Source organism: Loxodonta africana, chromosome 12 (genome assembly GCF_030014295.1).
Source record: "Loxodonta africana isolate mLoxAfr1 chromosome 12, mLoxAfr1.hap2, whole genome shotgun sequence".
NCBI lineage: Eukaryota > Metazoa > Chordata > Mammalia > Proboscidea > Elephantidae > Loxodonta > Loxodonta africana.
The window spans coordinates 90,022,527-90,042,120 of NC_087353.1; the positions used below are offsets into that span (position 1 = coordinate 90,022,527).

At 53.5% G+C, this 19,594-nt stretch overlaps 1 protein-coding gene and 1 long non-coding RNA gene across 5 annotated transcripts; one reads left to right on the forward strand and one right to left on the reverse strand.

Moving 5' to 3' along the window:
- Window positions 1–5,801: 5,801 nt before the first annotated feature.
- On the forward strand, window positions 5,802–17,832 carry ORAI2 (ORAI calcium release-activated calcium modulator 2). 4 transcript variants are annotated; one of them, XM_064295910.1, is made up of 3 exons: window positions 5,802–5,885; window positions 8,984–9,271; window positions 14,344–17,832. In XM_064295910.1, the coding sequence occupies exons 2-3, from the start codon at window positions 9,011–9,013 to the stop codon at window positions 14,881–14,883; spliced, it is 801 nt and encodes a 266-aa protein (XP_064151980.1). In that variant the 5' UTR covers window positions 5,802–5,885; window positions 8,984–9,010; the 3' UTR covers window positions 14,884–17,832. The 4 variants fall into 4 exon arrangements, with proteins under 4 accessions (XP_064151980.1, XP_064151982.1, XP_064151983.1 ...); XM_064295912.1 differs by having other exon boundaries at window positions 5,814–5,885; window positions 9,034–9,271; XM_064295913.1 differs by lacking the exon at window positions 5,802–5,885 and adding an exon at window positions 6,100–6,529 and having other exon boundaries at window positions 9,034–9,271.
- Window positions 10,848–13,878, reverse strand: LOC135233005 (uncharacterized). The gene is made up of 2 exons (XR_010323679.1): window positions 13,762–13,878; window positions 10,848–12,712 (listed from the first exon to the last, which is right to left on the reverse strand). It is a non-coding gene; the product is annotated as an uncharacterized LOC135233005 (long non-coding RNA).
- Window positions 17,833–19,594: the final 1,762 nt, after the last annotated feature.

Here is a 19,594-nt window from a genome sequence, read left to right on the forward strand (position 1 = left end):
CTCTACCAAACGTGGTGCCCTTTTCTAGCGATTGGTCTTCCCTGATGACATGTTCAAAGTAAGCAAGATAAAATCTTGCCATTCTCACTTCTGAGGAGCTTCCCAGTTGTATTTCTTCTAAAACTGACTTGTTCTTCTGGCAGTCTGTGGTATTATATTCGGCTTTCTTCACCAGCAGCACAATTCAGATGCATCAGTTCTGTCTTTTTTTTTTTTCCCCCCAGCTTTCTTATGCATGTGAGGCAATTGAAAATACATGGCTTGCATCAGGTGCACCTTAGTCATCAAAATGACATCTGTGCTCCCGTGGCTGCATCCTGCTTTGGTCTAGTCCGGGAGGAAAGATTAAAGATCATCTTGTGTCTCTGCGTCACCTACCAAGTCAGTTAAGAACACTTTTGCCTACAAGAAACAGAAAACCTGGCTATCAACACTTACACAAAGAGGAGTTCATTTTTCTCACATAACAAGAAACCCGGTGGTAGGTAGCTGCCTGGTGTGGTTCTGCAGCTCAGCAGTGTCAGCCCAGCATCTCTGAGGTTCTCTTGGCCTTTACCCTGTGAGTAGGAGATGGCTGCTGCGACGCCTGGCATCATAGCTGTGTGCAAAGCAGGAAGAAGGGGAGAAACAGGCAGTATCTGGTCTGTCTGTATTCACCTGAGGAGCAAAAGGTTCCCCAGAAGTACCCAGCCCCAGCAGATGTTACTGTATCTCATTGGCCAGAACTAGGTCGTTTGGCCATCCCTCACTGTCAGCATCATTCATGTCACACACAAGTAAAAGTTTGCTGAAGATCATTCAGAAGTGGTTGCAGCAGTACGATAGGGAACTGCCAGAAATTCAAGCTAGGTTCAAAAGAGGATATGGCATGAGGGACATCATTGCTGATGTCAGAAGGATCTTGGCTAAAAGCAGAGAATACCAGAAAGATTTTACCTGCGTTTTATTGACTATGCAAAGCCATTAGACTGAATCATAACAAATTATGGCTAACACTGTGAGGAGTGGGAACATCAGGACACTTAATTGTGTCATGCGGAACCTCTACATACACCAAGAGACAGTCATTCGAAAATAAGGGGAGACTCCATGGTATAAAATTAGGAAAGGTGTGCGTCAGGGCATCAGGGTTGTATCCTTTCACCGCACTTTTCAATCTATATGCTGAGCAGATAATCCAAGAAGCTGGACTATATAATGAAGAACATGGCATCAGGATTGGAGGAAGACATTAATAACCTGCATTATGCAGATGACACGACCTTGCTTGCTGAAAGTGAAGAGGACTTAAAGCACTTACTGATGAAGATCAAAGACTACAGCCTTCAGTATGGATTACACCTCAACACAAAACAAAAATCCTCATAACTGGACCAATAAGCAACATGATAAACAGAAAAGATTGAAGTTGTCAAGGATTTTACTTGGATCCACAATCAATGCCCATGGAAGCAACAGCCAAGAAATTAAATGTATTTCCTTGGGCAAACCTGCCGCAAAAGACCTCTTTTAAAGTGGTGAAAAACAAACAGATGTCACTTTGAGGACTAAGGTGTGCCTGATCCAAGCCGTGATATTTTCAGTTGACTCATACACATACAAAAACTGGACAATGAATAAGACTGGAGAAGAATTGATGCCTTTGAATTATGGTGTTGGGGAAGAATAATGAGTATACCACGGACTCCCAGAAGAACAAACAAATCTGTCTTGTTTATAAGAAGTATAGCCAGAGTGCTCCTTGGATGCGAGGACGGTAAGGTTTTGTCTCACATACTTGGGACACATTATCAGGAGGGACCAGTCCCTGGAGAAGGACATCACGCTTGCTAGAGGGTCAGCAAAAAAGAGGAAGACTAGATGCAATGGATTGACACAGTGCCTGCAACGGTGGGCTCAAACATAGCAACGATTGTGAGGATGGTACAGGACCAGGCAGCGTTTTGTTCTGTTGTATATAGGGTCACTATGAGTTGGAACCGACTCAATGGCACCTATAACCAATACTGTTACTGTTTCAAATTTGGTAGCTGTCTTCAACATTTACATTTTGAAAAATAATAGTAAATTGAGTTAGAGGAGTGATGTTCTACTGACCTTTTGGAAATAGAAATATAATCAAATCCAATTTCCAGGGGTGGAGAGGTGTGTGAAACTGTCCTTTGTAATCCTTGGAAACAGGCTGTTTTATCCTTTTCCCCTTTGGAAATTAATTTGTTTACTTTTTGGCATACTTGACTGAAGGGAGATTTCATTATCATATATTAACATATATTTCATTAAAGAGAACACCTTTAGAAATTAACTTAGGGCTAAGCCCTATGACGCAGTTTCCATTTTTCTTATTCCATAGAATGGAGCAAGCATTTAAGTGTTTAATCCAGGGGATTCCAAGGAGCACCTTGCTAGGCATTGGGGGTAACAGTGAGCAACACAGCCCCTGCCTTTGGAGTGCTCATCCAGAACACAGGCAAGAAAAAGGTAAATACAGTCATGTAACCGTGGCTGCGTGGGCATCTGACCCAGGCTCTGGGGTTGGTAGTTGAGAACTACAGGAGTGATAAAAATATAGCTGAAGGGGGAGCAGGTGCCTCCAGGCCACGGTAAGGAGAACCTGTGAGGGGCTGGGAGTGGGATGGAGAGTCGTGAGGAGTATTTCTCACTTTACGGTGTGGAGGATAGATGAGGGGACAGGTGGGAGGCTCGTGCAGTACTGCAGACCCGAGGTGGTGATGGCCTGAATTAGTATAGAGGCAAGTGGGCACAGGGAGAAGTGGGGGAGATTCCAGAGACATTTAGGAGGTAAAATTCACAGGGTTTGATAGGCAGGGGAGGAATGAGGGATGACACCAGATTTGTGCTGTCACCAGCTGGGTGAATGATGAAACATGCCCTGAGACAGGTGACCTAGGAGGCGGAGCAGGTGTGTGAGGGAAAGATGATGAATTCAGTTGTGGGTATGGTGAAGTTGAGGGGCCCTTGGAACACCCACCGCAGAGATGGCTACCAGGCTGAGGAGAGATCAAGGCTAGAGGTAATGATGTGGGAGTCACCAGGCTGTATGTACGTGGGTCTTGAAACAATGAGACCAGTCAGAGAAAAGTGCAGAAAAGGGACCAAAACAGAGCTCTGACGAACACCCACACCTGGGGGGCAGACCATAGAGGAAGAGCTTGCAGGGGCCAGGGGAGGGCGACAGTTGGGTGAAGTCACCAGAGCTGAGGAAGGAGTGTTCCCAGATGGAAGGATAGGTTCCCAGTGACAGGCAAGGCAAAGACTGAAATACCCTTGAGATTTTGCAACGTGATTTCAGTGGATTGCAGAGGGCTAAGGAGTAAGTGGAAGCAAGCATTGACAGCTCTCTGAATAAAGTTCGGCCGTGAAACAGCAAAAAGGAGGTACGAGGAAGGTGAAGACATTGTTAAGAGAGTGGTTGAAAGGGGTCAGGCCCAAGAGGAAAGGAGGTCGAGAGGGAGGAAGTTGGGTCTTGGCAACATCAAAGAAGAGAGCTAGTGGGCTGAGAACTGAGTGAGAAGAAAAGAGAGTGGGATCCTCGAATTTAAGATTACATGAAGCTGTTGTGGGTGACGATAAGGGTTAGGCCATAGGAATGAATGGCTGAGGGGACAGAACTGGCCTGCCCAGGGGACTGATGCATTGTCCACATCGACTGTGGGGCCATTCAGGATGATAAGGCCTGGGGTAGAGAGGAAAGCAGGGCCCACAGTCTTAACCAAAGAGTGGGCACTGATGAGGAGGCCACAAGTTGGGTGACCCTTGAGATGTGCCTCAAAGAATTGTTCTTTGTCCATTGTAGGGTAGCTGAGGCCCTGGAAAGGGAGTGACTTGCCAAGGTCAGCCAATTAGGGAAGTAGCCCAAACCGTGGCCCAGACTTCCGCTACCTGTGCACCTGAGGGGCACCTTCCAACTAGTAGATTTGTGATTGTCCCATCTCTCTCTTTTCAACATGGTGCTGCCATCCTCTGCCATCTTACAGGGAAAAAATGTCATGTTCTGTGTTTGGCTAGGAAACAGGCTCTGAAAAGCACTGGTGACTTGTGTTTTGCTTCTGCCCAAGCATACTGGATAAATCTGCTTGAGGGTGGAGGCATGGCTAACTGGCACATGAAGCTTTCTAAAGGATGTGCAAAGCCAGGCTTAAAGGGTGTGAACTCAACAAGCAAATGACTGTTGCCAAAAGAATTCTCATCTATGATGCAGCTACTGTAGTTTACAAAGCGTTTTCTTCCTGTTTCCCAGTTCCTTTTACCTAGAGCTCGAGGTCTGAAAGCCAGGGCATGATTGTTTTTGAAAATGTGGCCCCTGACCCTGCAAGCGGGAAACTCACATGATCCTTTTCTGTAGCCATCTATCGTGAGGGGTGGGAGAGGTGGTAATCAGATCCATAGGTTTCCCTGTGCCCTTTGTCTGTGAACCTAACAAACACGCTGTTAGCTCAGTAGCAGGAGGGGAAAACTCGCTTAGTTTTCAAGCGTCCCCTGGATTAAGGCTATCATCCTGGCCCTCAGCAGCGGCCTCTGAAGTATAAATGGATTTGGCCTGGCATCTGTGACATCTACTCTCCGGCTGTCAGAAAACCTGGACTGACAGAAGTGGAATTTTTCTTTCCTCTAGATAAATGTGTCACAGTCTAATGCTCCCGTAACAGATGGAAAAACCCGATGTAGGGCATGCAGCCTACCAAGCATGGAGGGAGGACTCCAAGGGGCCGCCTGGCACCGATGCGCTGCAGTGAACCCATCTCGCCTGAGTGAATTCATTATTTATGTGCACTTCCTGAAAAGGACATTCCTGTTGTAGGATCTCAGTCGTAAAACCGGAAAGACTTCACGGTTAAGGGTGAGCGGTTCCCCACAGTACGCGAAATGGAAGGGCCGATGCCGGTCTTAGGTCAGCTACGAGACGGCCCTGCCCACCCGTCTCGCCGGCCTGTGAGAGGGCCGCGCGCTCTGGGCGTCCACCCTGGTGGGCGCTCCTCGAAGTGCCATCCTACACCACGGCAACCTCAGCGTGGCCATTAAGCCCTTCCCAAACTGAGACTCACCTTCCACCCCTTCTTCCCACACTAGCTGCCTCACAGCTGCCCGCCCTGCAGTCTGATAACGGGACACCTACCTATTCCCGCTCCCTGCGGGGTGCGCGCTCTTGCCTGTTCCCTGCCCCTCCACCCGGCCAGTGACCGAGCCTGGGCATCCCCAAGGCGCACGTCCGAGACCCCGTGGCTCCCACTCTGCGCTCGGACCCACACCCCGGGGCCGAACAGGCACACCAGGCCGGTACTTGCTGGCCAGGCCCAGGGGTCAGAGACAGCCCAGCCTCATAGTCCTGCCCCCGAGACCTGGGCCCAGTGCGCCTAGGGGCAAAGGGGAGCAAGCCGTCCGGTTTTCTGGCTCGGCCTCTCCGCCGCCGCGCGTCACTGTTAAGGCTGGCGGCTCCCGGCTGGAACAGTCTTCGGTCGCGGGGGCCGCGGAGATGCGCACGGTCCCCGGCCCTTCCCTGCCCCGCCGGGGCGTCCCCGGGCGTCCGAGCGCCGCTGCGCGCCGAGTCCAGCTCGGGGGATGTCCACGCAGCGGGCACCCCGGGCTCGCGGAGGAGCGGCCGGCAGCCCAGCCCGAGGCCGGCCGCGTCACGTGGCCTGCGAGCGCCCCCGCCCGGCCGGTCGCGTGACGGCGGTGCGCGGTTGCCTTGGCAGCGGCTGCGGCGGCGGGCGGGGCGGGGCGGGGCGGGGCGGGGCGGGGCGGGGGCGCCGCGGGAGGGAGGGGGCGGTGCTCGGCGCCCGGAGGGACCACGGGGCCACACGGCGCGTCGCCGCCGTCTGCAGCGAGCCTGGGCCCGAGCCGGCCAGGGCGGCGGGGCAACTCCGGTGAGTGCTCTGCCAAGTGGGGGGGACCCCGCCCAGCCGGGAGCCGGGAATTGGACCGGGGAGATTCGAGAGGGGCGCGACTGGGCAGGTCGGGGATGGGGCGGAAGGAGAGGACGGCTGTGGGGCTGGGGGCGGCCAGGTGACCCCACCCGGCGCAGGGTCCCCGGGCGGGCGCGGCGGGGAGAGGACTCGGAGGGCGGAGGCGCCGGCTGAGTCCTGGGCCCCGCGGCCGCTGGGGCTTCCCTGGGGAAAGGGACAGAGATGCTGGCGGACGCCTCTCTCGGAGGCCCCAGAGGCGGCTGCAGCGCCCCCTCCCCGTGTGGAGTGCGTGCGTGTGTGTGTGTGTGTGTGTAACAGGCGTAGGTGACCGCGGACTTGACAGTCTGCGCAGCACTCGTCCTTGCCCCAAATGTTTAAAAGTCAAGACAGGCGAACCCCACAACCGACCCACTGGAGATGTTCCAAATGGAGCGGCCCAGGAGAGCCGCTGCCACCTGACTGATGTGCCCCACGCCTCCCCCTGCCCGAGCCCTGGAGTGGCGACCAGACTCAGCTCCTCCAGCTGGGGCACAAGGCCTGGCACAGCGGTAGAAGTGAGCGCCTTCAGGTGGACTCGAATCCAGTCCTGGGCAGCTCCCTTTAGAGTAAGTGGCTTCCCTACCTTCAGGACCAGCAGGCCTGTCCAAGGCCCAAGCTCCAAGCAGACAGCCCTTCTTTCCTAACCTTGCCCACTCTGGAGACATCCGCAGGGCTGAGACTGCCTGGGCCGCTCACCAGGAGCCCCTTCAGACCTTGCTGCCCAGAGTGATGGCCCCAGGGCTTTGCTAGTCTTCACCCAACACAGCTGCCCTTCAGCCCTGTGGAGGCACCAGGCCCTCTAGTGCCTCCCAGTTCTCCCAGTCAGCCAGCCGTTTCACTGGGCACACAAACCAGACTGAGCCAGTGGTCCCCAGGTTGCTTGCTCTATTCTCCTGCTCCATCCATGCCCTGTGTCCAGCACAGTCACGCTGCGTCTCAGCCAGCGTGTGCTGCTACCCCAGCTCTACAAGCTCCTGGCATCTAATCTTCCACCCAGTTTTCCCAGCCCCACACTCGCAGCCGGCCCTCCTGCCATGTGCCCAGAAGTATGGGATCTGTCCCAAATAATGTGTACCTCCAGCTTGTCTTCCTGCCTCTCACAACCCTTCCGTGTGCTCAGCACGTGTCTTTGAGGGAGGGCCCCTCTTTGCAGGGCTGCCTTCACTGCCTGTGTCTTTGTCTCCCTGGTGTGGCCTGCAGGGACCTTCTCCCTGACCAAGGCTGAAGCAGCCAGCCCCTTCTCTGCTCCCTCAGGCTTTGCACCCCCTCCACTGCAGCACTAAGCTCTCTCCCCCACTGGGCAGTGAGATCCCTGAAGGTGGAGATTCTCACCTCTAGTCTTGGACGGCTAAGAACCAAAGGCAACCCTGTATTAGGCCCCAGGAAGAGCATCTGTTGCAAGGAAGATGGAGGGATGGATGTTCCGAGGGGCGAAGGTGGTTTTTTCTTGGCTTTCACCCCTCCGTATTCTGCATTACATCTGCAAGCTCAGTTCTGTTACTAGAGAGGGGGGAAAAGAAAGTGCATTTCCAAACGATGACATTTTAAGTTCTTTGGAGCTGACCAACAGATCAGTTAGTGGGCAGCATTTCTCTGAATTCTCCCCCAGGGAAGGGCCATTCCAGTGATTAAAGTGCCCGAGTGCAGAGCTGCAGGCTGCAGATGGGGCACGCAGGCAGTGAGCGCAGCTCCCAAGTTGGCATTCCTATAAATGACCTAGTAGCTGACATCCCGTGGCGAACTAGAAAGGCACAGAACTGGTCCCTGGGGATCCTGTTGACCAGTACCAGCTGTGCCTCTGCAGCCTGGTGGAGCAGACAGAAGAAAGCACACCAAAAGAGAGCCCTCTCCCCACCTCCAGGGCCTTCTCTTTTAAAGATAGGCATTTACGGATCAAATTTGGGGCATTACCACAGCTACCCACCCCACCCAGCCCTGCTCCCTGGGACCCAGAAACACTGATCTGTTTGTAATAGCCTTAAGCCGGCTTTCCACAGGGCCTGTGTGAGCCTGGATATAAAAGTTAATACCTGATGTCAAGTGAGCTGCAAGGTGCCTGTGCCCTTGAAGCATGCTCTGCAGATTAATCGGAGCGGGATCCCGGTGTGTCGCCGCTCAGGCTAGCCCTGGGGGCTGCAGGAGACTGCCAATCCCCTATTTAGATTAGTGGAGATTGGGGCTTAAATTCTCAAATCTAGACCTATCAGCCGTTCTGATCTTCAGCCCGCCTTAGTGTCAAGTCAGATATTATACCTGGGGGACTCAGGGAGTCTCCAGCCTCAGTTTCTCCTTAACATGCTGTCACCTCAGTTGGTGAATTGAGGTTTTCATTTTGGTCAAGGTTTCCATTGCAGCCTGAATGTGGCTGTTCTTTAGTTATATAATTTTCATTTTTTTTTTTAGGGTAAACTTTCCTGGTTAAAATTGAAGTTGGACTTGAAAAACTAGGCACTACTTTGAAATGTTTATTGTGTGGTGGGCCCCTAGACACTGAAAAGCGGTTTTGAGTCTTCAGTGTGAGTTTGTTAAGCTGGACAGGAGTCCGTCGGGATGGGAATTCCCCGTTAAGAGATGAGGGAGGCGAGGTGGGAAAGGGTGCCCAGGTGTCATGCGCAGCGTCACACAATAAAGAGTAAAATCCAGGTTTTGTAATTGTAGGTGCGAGGCTTTCTGTAAATGCCATACCTCCCTGTCCCTTGAAGGCAGGTCCAAATCGTAGGATCCATTAGGTACTTTGGGCGAACCTTTGGATCCCTTCCACCCTGTGGCCCAGGAGCCACACCTGGTTCGGGGGCCAGCTTTGTAGAGGGAGCACCTTCGAATGCTCTGGGGGGGTGGGGGGATGACGCTGACCCTCCTTCCCTCCGAATGGTCCCCATGTTCTGGTTTGGGGGTTGCCTCTGAGACCAGGGCCCCACGTATATGTTACCTTTGAACCCTATGGCTTTGGCAGGGGATGGATGTGTGCAGCCCCGCTACTCCTTGGAAGGTTAAATGGGCTCGGATTCTGGCTTTTCCAGGCCACGGGAACCCACTAGGATGCCTGAATGTGTCTCTCTCCTGCCCCAAGCCTGGCTCCCACCATGAGTACTGAGCTCAACGTGCCTGTGGCCCCCTCCACACCGGCCTGCTCTGAGCCTGGCCACAAGGGCATGGATTACCGGGACTGGGTCCGCCGCAGCTACCTGGAACTGGTCACCTCCAACCATCACTCGGTGCAGGCCCTCTCCTGGAGAAAGCTCTACCTGAGCAGGGCCAAGCTGAAGGCCTCCAGCCGGACCTCCGCCCTCCTCTCGGGTTTTGCCATGGTGAGTGCTGTCGCGCGGTGTGAAACACAGCCAGCCAAAGGGGCATTTGCTAATCAGGATTCTGTGGGGCTTCAGGGAGCACATCGTTCCCCTCTGGGCCCCCTGAAAGTGGGAATAGACCATTAGCAGTGTCCCACCCACGTCCCAGCCTCTCCAACACAACTGCACTGTCAAGGTGAGGGGTTTCCGGGGGGCCCAGAGTTGTCCCCATGCCCTAGAGCCCTCAGAAAGTCTGTCCCTCTCTTGTGTTCCAAACAAAGAATTTGCCTTTAAGGACGTTACCAAAAAAAAAAAAAACATTGCCATTAAGTTGATTCCGACTCATAGAGACCCTGCAGGACAGAGTAGAATTGCCCCATAGGGTTTCCAAGGCTATAATCTTTACAGGAACTGACTGCCACAATCTTCGTTCCTGAAGAATGGCTGGGTTTGAACCACTGACCTTTTGGTTAACAGCCAAGTGCTTAACCACTGCACCACCAGGGCACCTTCAAGGACATTAAACCAAAAATTCTGTTGCTGTCAAGTTGATTCTGACTCATAGGGACCCTAAGAACAGAGCAGAACTGGCCCACAGGGTTTCCAGGGTGCGGCTGGTAGATTCAAACTGCTGACCTTTTGATTAGTAGCTGAGCTCTTTAACCACTACACCACCAGGACCCCTCAAGGACATTGGTGGGGGTTAATTAAATATCTCCAGTGTACAGGGTTTTCTGGAAAAAGGTACCTCTGGCTACCCCATCTTGGGCAACCGCCAAGAATTTGAAAATCAGTGATTTGAGCAGGGACTGTGGGATTGATGGGGTGTGTTCAGTTGGGGGCGCAGACACTCCCAAATGTGGCCTCTGGGTAATGAAGCAGACCCTCTGGCCTGACTCCCGCTGTCTGCTGGGACTTTCCCTCTGAATCATCCCCGAGGACAAGAGTCAGGCTGGAGCAGAGAGAACTGTGAACACTTCCTGCTGATTCCAAAGCCCCTAGACCCACAGTACTCCTGGGAATTGTCCCATGGCTGAGGCTGTCAGGATTCAGAGTAAGCATGGGCACGCTGGTTCACGTCACTGGGGCCACCCCTCTTTTTCTGTCATATGCTCAGAGGTCCTATTTGGCTGGTCGAGATTTTTTTTTTTTTTTCCTTATGTAAAAAGAATTGTTTTTCTGTAGCCCAGGGCCTCAGTTGTCAAATTGTAGTGCAGAAGACCAAAGGCTGTGGAGCCAGCCACTGGCCACTCCCACGAGCAGGGTCTGCTTGGTTGTCTGAGTAGACCACCCTTGGGAGAATGAGACGCTTGAGTCACAGAGAGCGTGGCTGACATGCTGGGGGAGGCGGAGGACCATAAATGTTGTTTATGTCTGTCCTCTAAAGCAAAAGCTTACGTAGGTCTTGAGGGTTTATGTTTTGTTAACATAATTACAAAAGTGTACAGTCATATTGTATACAACTTTGGGTTGGAGTGATTTTCTTCCCGGGATTTGCGTCCCATTAAGAAGACAAAATATTTTCCCAAGCTTAATTTTAAGAAATATGTGTGAGAAGTTTAGATGTCACTATTAAATTCATAGCTTGCTTTCTGTACCACAGAAGAATTATTGTATTAAATTTGGCTGGCCTGTCCTTTTTTTTTTTTTACTTTGGAAAGCTCACTCAGAAGCCTTGGATGGTGTAACATAACGCAATGAGGTTTCCTTCCTGTGTGGGGCCCAGGCCTGGGAAGTCACTTCTGTTTGCAGCTGTCTCTTGAAGACCCTGTCGCCCAAATATTTGCGTTTGCAAACTTAGGAAAGCATCACTGGTTTTCTAGCCAACAAAATGCTCACCCCAGTTGAAGGCCTCACAGTCACTAATGAACATGGGAAAACAAGCCGTGTAAACAAAGTTATGCAACAGAAAGCATGATTTCTGGAGAAGGGGTTTTGAGACTTTACAGGAGGCTCCAGGGTGGTAAGTGGTCTTCAAATAAGAACATGATGACTGGATGCAGGGATGGGCGTCCTAGGTCACCCTGGGCCCCAGGCAGGTTGCCAGTGCTGTCTGTCCTTGGCTAGGCAATGTCGTACTTTCTATTAACAATTCATTTCTTCATCGTCTGTGGAGTGTCTCCTCTGTGCCAGCAAGTGCTTCCTTAGGCATTTGGGGACATTTCCCAGGTTACACAGTGCCCGTGCCCCCTACCCTTCTCTCAGGAAGGCTGCCCCGTCTAGCATGCACTGCAGGGTCACACGCCCAGCGTGGGCGAACAGGATGGGGAGGGCAGACATATGCCCACTCAAGTGGGTTAGCGGACATGCTGCCAGTAAAGCCGATAAGCGGCTCAGGCAGTGAGGCAGCGCGGGGCAGATAAGTGGTAAGTGCAGAGTGTCAGACGGTACCTCAGCCCTGCAGCCATAACTGAACCGGGCAGGGACTAGAAGGGAACGAAAACAGGACCTTTGCTGGAATGCAATTGTTGGAGTCCCTGGGTGGTGCAAAAGGTGAATACGCTTGGCTACTAGCTGAAAGGTTGGAGGGTCGAGTTCAACCAGCAGCACCTGGGAAGAAAGGTGCGGTGATCTATATCCAGAAAATCAGCCACTGAAAAGCCTACGGAGCACACTCCTACTCTGACTGCTAGTCTCCACGAGTCACCGTTAGGATTATCGCTCCCTCTAATTAGCATTGTAAAGCTATTCCTTTGCCCAACACCAAGCATTTATGCCTAACAGGAAGCTTATCTCTTCGTGTTTATTCTTTCCTTAACACAGAAAACCAATGATCTGAGGGCCCCTCATAAAATCTCTGATAAACATTACACGTGAAAATGGCCTTTAGCCTTTTCTCCTAGTGAGGTGGAACAGAACTGCTTTCCTGGTAGGCACTATCCTGGCCTTTTAATCATCTTTGGCTCTTATCTCCGAACTCTCTGCTGTTCTCGACATTCTTTTGTAATTGTAGTTACCACCCTGGGCCCACATCCGTTGTGGTAACAAGAGCTTGCCCTGACCACAGGGCACTGAGAAAGGACCACCCCTCAGCTTGTGGCTTCTGTCTCTCTGGATACTTTTCAGAATGATCCCAGCAATAATCACTGCTGATGCTCTTCATCTTGTGGTCCACTAAGACTGCCCTATCTTCGTTTTACCTACCAAAAGTTTCTTCTCCACTGAAGACAGGATTAGGAGATGATATATCTCACTCTGAGAGGCAGTAGTTGCTAGAAGAAGTTGTGGAACCTTCTTTCTTGTAGATTTTTAAAAACAAGGATTGTTCAGATCTAGAATCCAAACATGGTGCCTTCCTCTGGCTTCGCTCTCTACATCTTACTCCCCTCCTTGCTTCCTTGGCTGGTCTGGTTTCTTACCTTTGGGTACCTGGGAGAAGTCCCTTGGTGCGTCTTTGTGGAGTGAGGCCCAGAGTCCTTGCTGGGGCCTAGGCTAAACCCTGGGCCTGGGCAGTCTGAAGTGCTGGGGGGAAAGGAGCAGGGAGAGATGTTAGGGAACCAGTGAACGGGGTCTGACTGCTGGGTGACTGTGAAAGCCTCTTAGGGTGTGTGGTGAGCAAGGCCAGGCCTGACTACGGCAGAGGTAAACTGGCCTCTGCTTCCCTCTGTGGGTTTTTTCCTCCTTCCATTAAAAAAAAAAAAAAGTATAATACATGCACATAGTTTAAAAAAAAAAAAGTGAAATCCTGCTAAAAGGTTTACAGAGCCCTGGTGGCACAGTGGTTAAGCGTTTGGCTGCTAACCAAAAGGTCGGCAGTTTGAATCTATCAGCTGTTCTTAGAAAGCCCTGTGGGGCAGCTCCATTCTGTCCTGTACGGTCACTGAGTCAGAATCCACTCAACAGCAAGGGCTTTTTTAAAAAAGGCTTATAACAAAACTCAGCAGCCCCCAAGCCCCCAGCCCCCGCCCCAGCCATGGGATACTCCTTCCCTTGTTTTTTTCTGCCGTTAGCTCCGTTTCTAAATGCCAGGCTCAGACAACCGTTCCTCCATCCATCAGTGTTAGAGCTTACCTGTTGGCTCCTGTGGTTGTGACTGCTGAATTAGCGCACTTTTCCCAGCCCCGCCGCCTTCCCACAGCTTCCCCATCTCACTATTATCCCACTGCTGTCACATCCCTGGCTCCTGAGATGGGGCCTCACCCTTTGGTTCCCAGCTCAGCTGTGAGCTGTCCGGTCTCGTATGCAGCTCTGAGTCTGGGAGCCATAAGGAGCTTCCATTTTTACGTCTGAGAAGTCAGTTTTTACTTTTTACAAAAACAGGAGGTGTTCACCTCAGTTTAAAAATAATAACGATAAAGGCACACGGAATGTGAGGTCATGACTTTTCTTGAACCCATCAGGTAGCTGAGGTCTTGAGGGGGAAAAAAAAAAAAAAAACAGAACATCCCAGTGTGGCTTTGCTGGGTTGTAGGTGGGCGCTCCCCACACACCTCATGTTCTGTTTCAGGAAGGCACCGGAGGGCGAGTCTCCCCCCCACCCCCCGACCCGGGGTTCTTTACGCTGTACTTACTTTTTAGATTGTTCTGCAGTGAGGTCTTCTTTAAAAAAAAAATTTTTTTAGCTAATCAAAAAAAAAAAAGGAAAGTTCAAGATTTTAAACAGCACTGGGTGTGTCCCCGCAGGTGACTCCATGGGGCCCCCTGCCCTACCCACCCACCCAGCAGCACTTGCTCTGCTTTTTTTGTGTGTGTGGTGAAATATATATAACATAAATTTTGCCACTTGAACCATTTTTAAGTGTCCAGTTCAGTGGCATTAATTCACAGTGCTGGGCAACCATCACCACTGTCTTTGCCACACCAAGCAGAAACTCTGTGCCCATTAAGCAATAACACCCCCTTCTCTCCTCCTCCGGCCCCTGGTAACCACTAATCCACTTTCTGACTCTATGCATTTGCCTATTCGAGATATTTCAGGTAAATGGGATCCTTGGTGTCTGGCGTCTTTCACTCAGCACGATGTTTTCACGGTTCGTCCGTGTTGTAGCGTCTATCAGGGCTTTGTTCCTCTTTGTGGCTGAGAGTCCCCCCAGGTGTGGAGGTGCCATGTGTGTCGATCTGTTCACCGTTGATAGCGCACCTCTATCTTGCAGGTGGCCATGGTGGAGGTGCAGCTGGAGACGCAGTACCAGTACCCCCGGCCACTGCTCATCGCCTTCAGCGCCTGCACCACGGTGCTGGTGGCCGTGCACCTCTTCGCCCTGCTCATCAGCACCTGCATCCTGCCCAACGTGGAGGCCGTGAGCAACATCCACAACCTCAACTCCATCAGCGAGTCGCCGCACGAGCGCATGCACCCCTACATCGAGCTGGCCTGGGGCTTCTCCACGGTGCTTGGGATTCTGCTCTTCCTGGCCGAGGTGGTGCTGCTCTGCTGGATCAAGTTCCTGCCCGTGGACGCGCGGCTCCAGCCTGGCCTCCCGCCCGGCCCAGGCGGCCACACGGGCTGGCAGGCCGCCCTTGTGTCCACCATCATCATGGTGCCCGTGGGCCTCATCTTCGTGGTCTTCACCATCCACTTCTACCGCTCGCTGGTGCGGCACAAGACTGAGCGCCACAACCGCGAGATCGAGGAGCTGCATAAGCTCAAGGTGCAGCTGGACGGGCACGAGCGCAGCCTGCAGGTGGTGTGAGGCCGCTGGAGGCCTGGGGCCGGCCGCGGGGCGGCTTCCCTTCGGAGGGAGAGGCGTGGGCAATGGAGCCAGCACGCTGTGCCCCCTGGAGCCCAGCAGAAATTGCCTGCGTTTGGGGGAAAAGTGTCAGCGAGGCTACGGAGACACCACCAGATAGCTGAAGAGCAAAGTTTTACTCCTGTCTTAATGCTGTAGCGTTCTCTGGACAGTTCCCCTCTGAAAATGGAAAGCCTTGGTGAAACAAGAGACTCTTGCTAAGAGCAGGGGGTGCAAAGAAAGGCTGACTCCTCTACCCTGAGCATTTCCCGGGTCAGAGATACGGCCCTGGGGCTACTGGGAAGAGAAGGGCAGCTGACAGGGGCCCCGTGTGGGGAGGCGTTGGAGGGCCTAAGGGGCACGGTGAAGATGCCCGAGGGTACATGCCCATCAGCTCTGCCCCAGGAAGAGCTCCAGGCAGCACCCAGAGGTCAAGGGTAATCTCGGAGACCTAGAGCCAGAGGGTGCAGGGAGCCTGGCGGGGCACGGAGTCTGTGTTCAGAGGAGGATTGCTCTGTAAGACCTAAGCACTTCTGGGTAGCCCGTCTGACGGTGCCGCACTGTCATGATAGGTGGGGACTGGGATGTGGGGTGGGATGAGGCACAGGATCCAGTGTGGCTTGGTGCCCCCTCCTCGTCCTGGCTTGTGGAGGGAGGGCAGGGATGCGGGTACATGCCCTCTCAGCAGCTGGTGGTGTGGCTTAGGCTCAGAGCGGAGGCCTGGCCGGGGTTAGGGATGTGGTGGTGAGTATCCTGGGCGAGATGAGGCCTGAGGAGCTCACTGAGGTGCTCGGAAGCCCACCAGGCTCAAAGTCTCTTTTCCCAGCCAGTCCGGAGCCCTAGCCACACTGACCTATGAGGACAGCAGGGTGGAAGAGGAGCCCCAAGTCTAGAGGCCTCCACCTCCTGGCCCAGAATGGCCTCTGAGTCTGTGTCAGCCGCCCCTCCATGCCCCCCGCTTCTGTGTCAGCAGAAGACTGGGAGCACGTGCCTAAGCAGCAGGCCTCTCCGCCCCGACCACCCTGTCCTAGGAGAGGGGCGCCCTAGGGGGCTTCCTGTCTAAACAGCACTGTTTGCCTGGCCTGTGGGTGGGAGAACCAGGGGCCAGCCCTGGCCAGATGCAGGCCCTCCTTATAATGACCCCTAGCCCCTCTGCAGGGAATATGGGACTCCCACATGGTGCCCGCCTCCAGGGCCTCCAGGCCTCTCGTGTTTACATAGCTGGGCATAGCTGTGCCCAGGGTGGGACCTGGTAGGGTCACTGAGGGCGTCTTGTAGACCTGAGCCCTGACCCTGGTGGCCGTATACACGCTGCAGTACCAGCTTACGTGGAAGCATGCTGCCCCCGCGTGGCTTTTAAAAACCATGTTTACCATATTTTCCAGTGATAACCTGGAGAGGGATGCCTGTTCTTCTGTTCTTTAAGTGTGCATTGGACATCTGCATGCTCCGATCTCATTTCTTGTGACAGCTTAGCATCTCTGTAGGATCTGGGCTGTCAGTGCCTCGAAGGCCTGGTTGGGGCTCTGGGTGTGTGACACACTGGTGAGAACACAAACCCTAACACATAACTGAAATGTTGAGGCCCTCAGGGGAGGTTTAAGATGCACTAAGCATCATCAGGTGTGCGTTGTGACATCTGTGGAGACGCCCGTGCATTGCATCCCATCAGGAGAAGAGCCTGGCGTCCTCTGCAGGGTGTGTCCACATCCTCTTCAGACATTTGTCTGGGACTTGCTTACCCTCTGCTGCATGTCTGTCCTTTCCAGGAGCCTTGGTGAAAAGACTCATCTGGTTTAATATGTTTGCTTTGCAAAAAAACTCAGTGACACTCCAAATAGCCACTTGGAATCCTGCAGGGAAGGCAGACCCTCGGTGCCAAGGTGGCTGCTTTCCTGGGTATGTGGTGCCCACACAGGGAGGGGCAGCAGGCCCTTTGCCTGGCCTGAGCCTTTGGGGAGGGGCCGTGCTGGGCCATCATCCTGCTGCCTGCATCCCTGGGCCACCTGGCCCCCTGCCACACTGTGCTGGCGTTCAAACTCCAAGCTTCCCCAACTCTGGAAAAACCCCAGCTCCTGCCAGGGCGCCAGTTGTCACCCCTGGTCCACATGCAGAGCTTTTGGCATCAGGGCCAGACAAGGTGGAACCAATGGTGGCACCACAGAGGTAGGGAAGATGCCACATACCATGTCTTTTCCATACTCTGAGCAGGAGAACAGCGTTCTTGTAATTTCTTGTTCTGTCATCCAGAGGCCTGTCCCGGCTCCCACCTCCTAGCTCGCTGAGGCACAGGGCAGACAGAATTTCTGTGGGAGCAGAGGTGGCCGTGGGGATGGGGAGCGGCAGGCAGGAGGGGCAGCCTCGGGTTGCTCCGGAGCTTGTCCTTGTCCGGAGCTGCAGAGATGACTGGGCAGGGAGGGAGCGCGGGGAGTGGGGAAAGCAAGTTGCAGTTAGACCTTCGGCTTCTAGAGGGTTAACCTGACTTGGCTGCCTCTGCCTGGTAAGCCGGCTGGCGGGCACCCTGGAGCCGCCTGGGCTTGCCCTATTTTCTTTTGAGCAGAGTCTTCCTGGTGCTCATAAAGATTCCTCAGACATGCCGAGGCCCTTTCCAGTGTAGGACACGCTCTCCATTTAGTACCTGACCAGAAGTTTCAATACTTCATTTCTGTTTTAGGGACTGCGACAGCAGACGGTATTTTAGCGCGGCTTCTAGGAAGGTCTGTCTGTTGAAGCCAAAGCCACCTGAGCCCGAGTGGTTCGAGGGTCACCTGCAGAGTGGTTTCCTGGCTGTGCTTATCAATTATTTAGGCGTAGGCATCGTGCAGATCGTGAATGAGGTATATAATCCCGTCTTGTGTATGGATTTTTAAAATAATTGCCCTGGACTGAACTGAATAAACCGAAGCGATGAAAGCTCCGTCTGCCCTCAGTGGTGTGCCGTGGATGGGGTGGCACGCGAAGCCTTGTCTTTCCCTAGTGTCTGTTGCACAGCTGGCCATGCATGCATCCTGGAATGACTGGTCACTTCTGAAGTCCCACCACCACCTCCTGATTGCTGGTCACTGGCCATAGTGCTGTGGGGGCCAGTGGGCAGTGGACGTCTCTGGGATGGAGAGGTGGGGTGCTTGGTCAGACTGACATGCTGCCAGGCTCCGGCCACGCCACTGGGGACCCAAGAGAAGGGGGTGCTGCTGAGCAGTGAGTGCCTCTGCCTGCTGCTTCCCTTCCTTGGCTGGGCTCTCCCTTCGCAGACGTAGGGAGGGGCCACCTGTGTATGTGGACACAGGGAGGGGGCCACCCGTGGGTGTGGCTGAGCTGGGCCAGAGCCCATCTGGGCAGGGGCAGGGTGCAAGTCCCCACATTCCCCAGGAGAGAGAGCCACCGAGGTTTGCGTCCTGCGGTGCCTTCTCCAACAGCAGGTACCCGTAGCCCCGGGGCCAGCCTTGGTTGCCCACCAGGCAGCAGGAACACCCTTCCCACAGCCAGCCAGGTAGAGGCCACCTTCTCCAAAAGAATTCCATCCTTGACTACTTTCAACTTTGTTACTTCATCCTAGAGGCTCCAAGGAACCAGGAGTGCAAAGCAGCTGGCAGTGCCTCTCTTCTGCCAGTCCAGAGAGGCCAGACTGCCTCTTCAGCCCAGTAAAAGAGGATTCCTAGGGCCATGGGTGGCACAGAGGTGTGGGGTCGGCACAGTGGCCTGTGCCAGCGAGCCTGCTGGCCCAGTTTTCAAGCCCTCAAGCAAGAGAACACTTAAAATGGGGGCTGCAGTTTCCTTAAAGAGAAAAAAAGACACATCCCATCACAGGTGGGGCAAGAGGAGTCACTGATGACTATGGACCATTTCCGCAGGGAGCCCAGCAAGCCTGCCCCAGAGAAACCCTGTGACCACCCACCCAGCAGACTGTTGAGGACTCACATCTCGACTTGGCAGGTTGAGTAGTAGGGTCGTAGCACTCTGCATGGGCTCCGAGCCCCCTTGCCAGCCCACTGAGAACCTGCTTACCCCGCTTTCCAGCTCCAGTTGCCCACTGGACCTCCCACAAGTTGCTGTAGGACATGGTACTCAGGTCTAGGCAGGACTAACGCCAGAGGATGCTCCTTGGACTGCACTTAGCACCCCTTCCCAAGTCAGGGCCAGCCTGGGCCTCGCTGTCCACCACGCAGAATAAATAAACAGCACCAACTTCCCTGGTGTCTTCCCAAAGCAGGTCAGGCTGAGGAACATCAGCTGAGCCACCCCTTGACTTACTCCGGGATAGGAAGCTGCCCTCTGAGCAGATACTTCCATGAGTGTATTATCACAGGCTTGCGCCTTCTCCTTAGTTTGAGACTGAAAGAGGATTAGAACTGACACGCTGGTCTGTACAAAATGTGTCTGGTACTTAACATTTGCTGAATGAGTGCGTGAGGAATTATCCAAAACACAGGGTTAAACAGCAGTTAGTTACCCTGCACTCTGACTGCTGGGGACCAATGCCTCAGAAACGTGACGTGCACTGGTACCCAAGAGCCAGGTGTGAGTGAAGTATCCCAGCCTGCACTCTCACAGCCCCATCCTGGTTGGTCTGTAAATGTCCTCACTTGGAGGAGGTGTCAGTGTGGGAGACAGCAGGTCCCATATAGCCTGACAGTCTTCATACAGTAGCTTCAAAGACAAACTCAACTATTGGGGT

Excerpts from the sequence above, each read along its gene's own strand:
- ORAI2 (XM_064295910.1), top strand. The coding sequence starts at position 9,011 with ATGTGTCTCTCTCCTGCCCCAAGCCTGGCTCCCACCATGAGTACTGAG. Across the intron at positions 9,272-14,343 it reads TCCTCTCGGGTTTTGCCATG|GTGGCCATGGTGGAGGTGCA; the intron begins GTGAGTGCTGTC and ends TCTATCTTGCAG.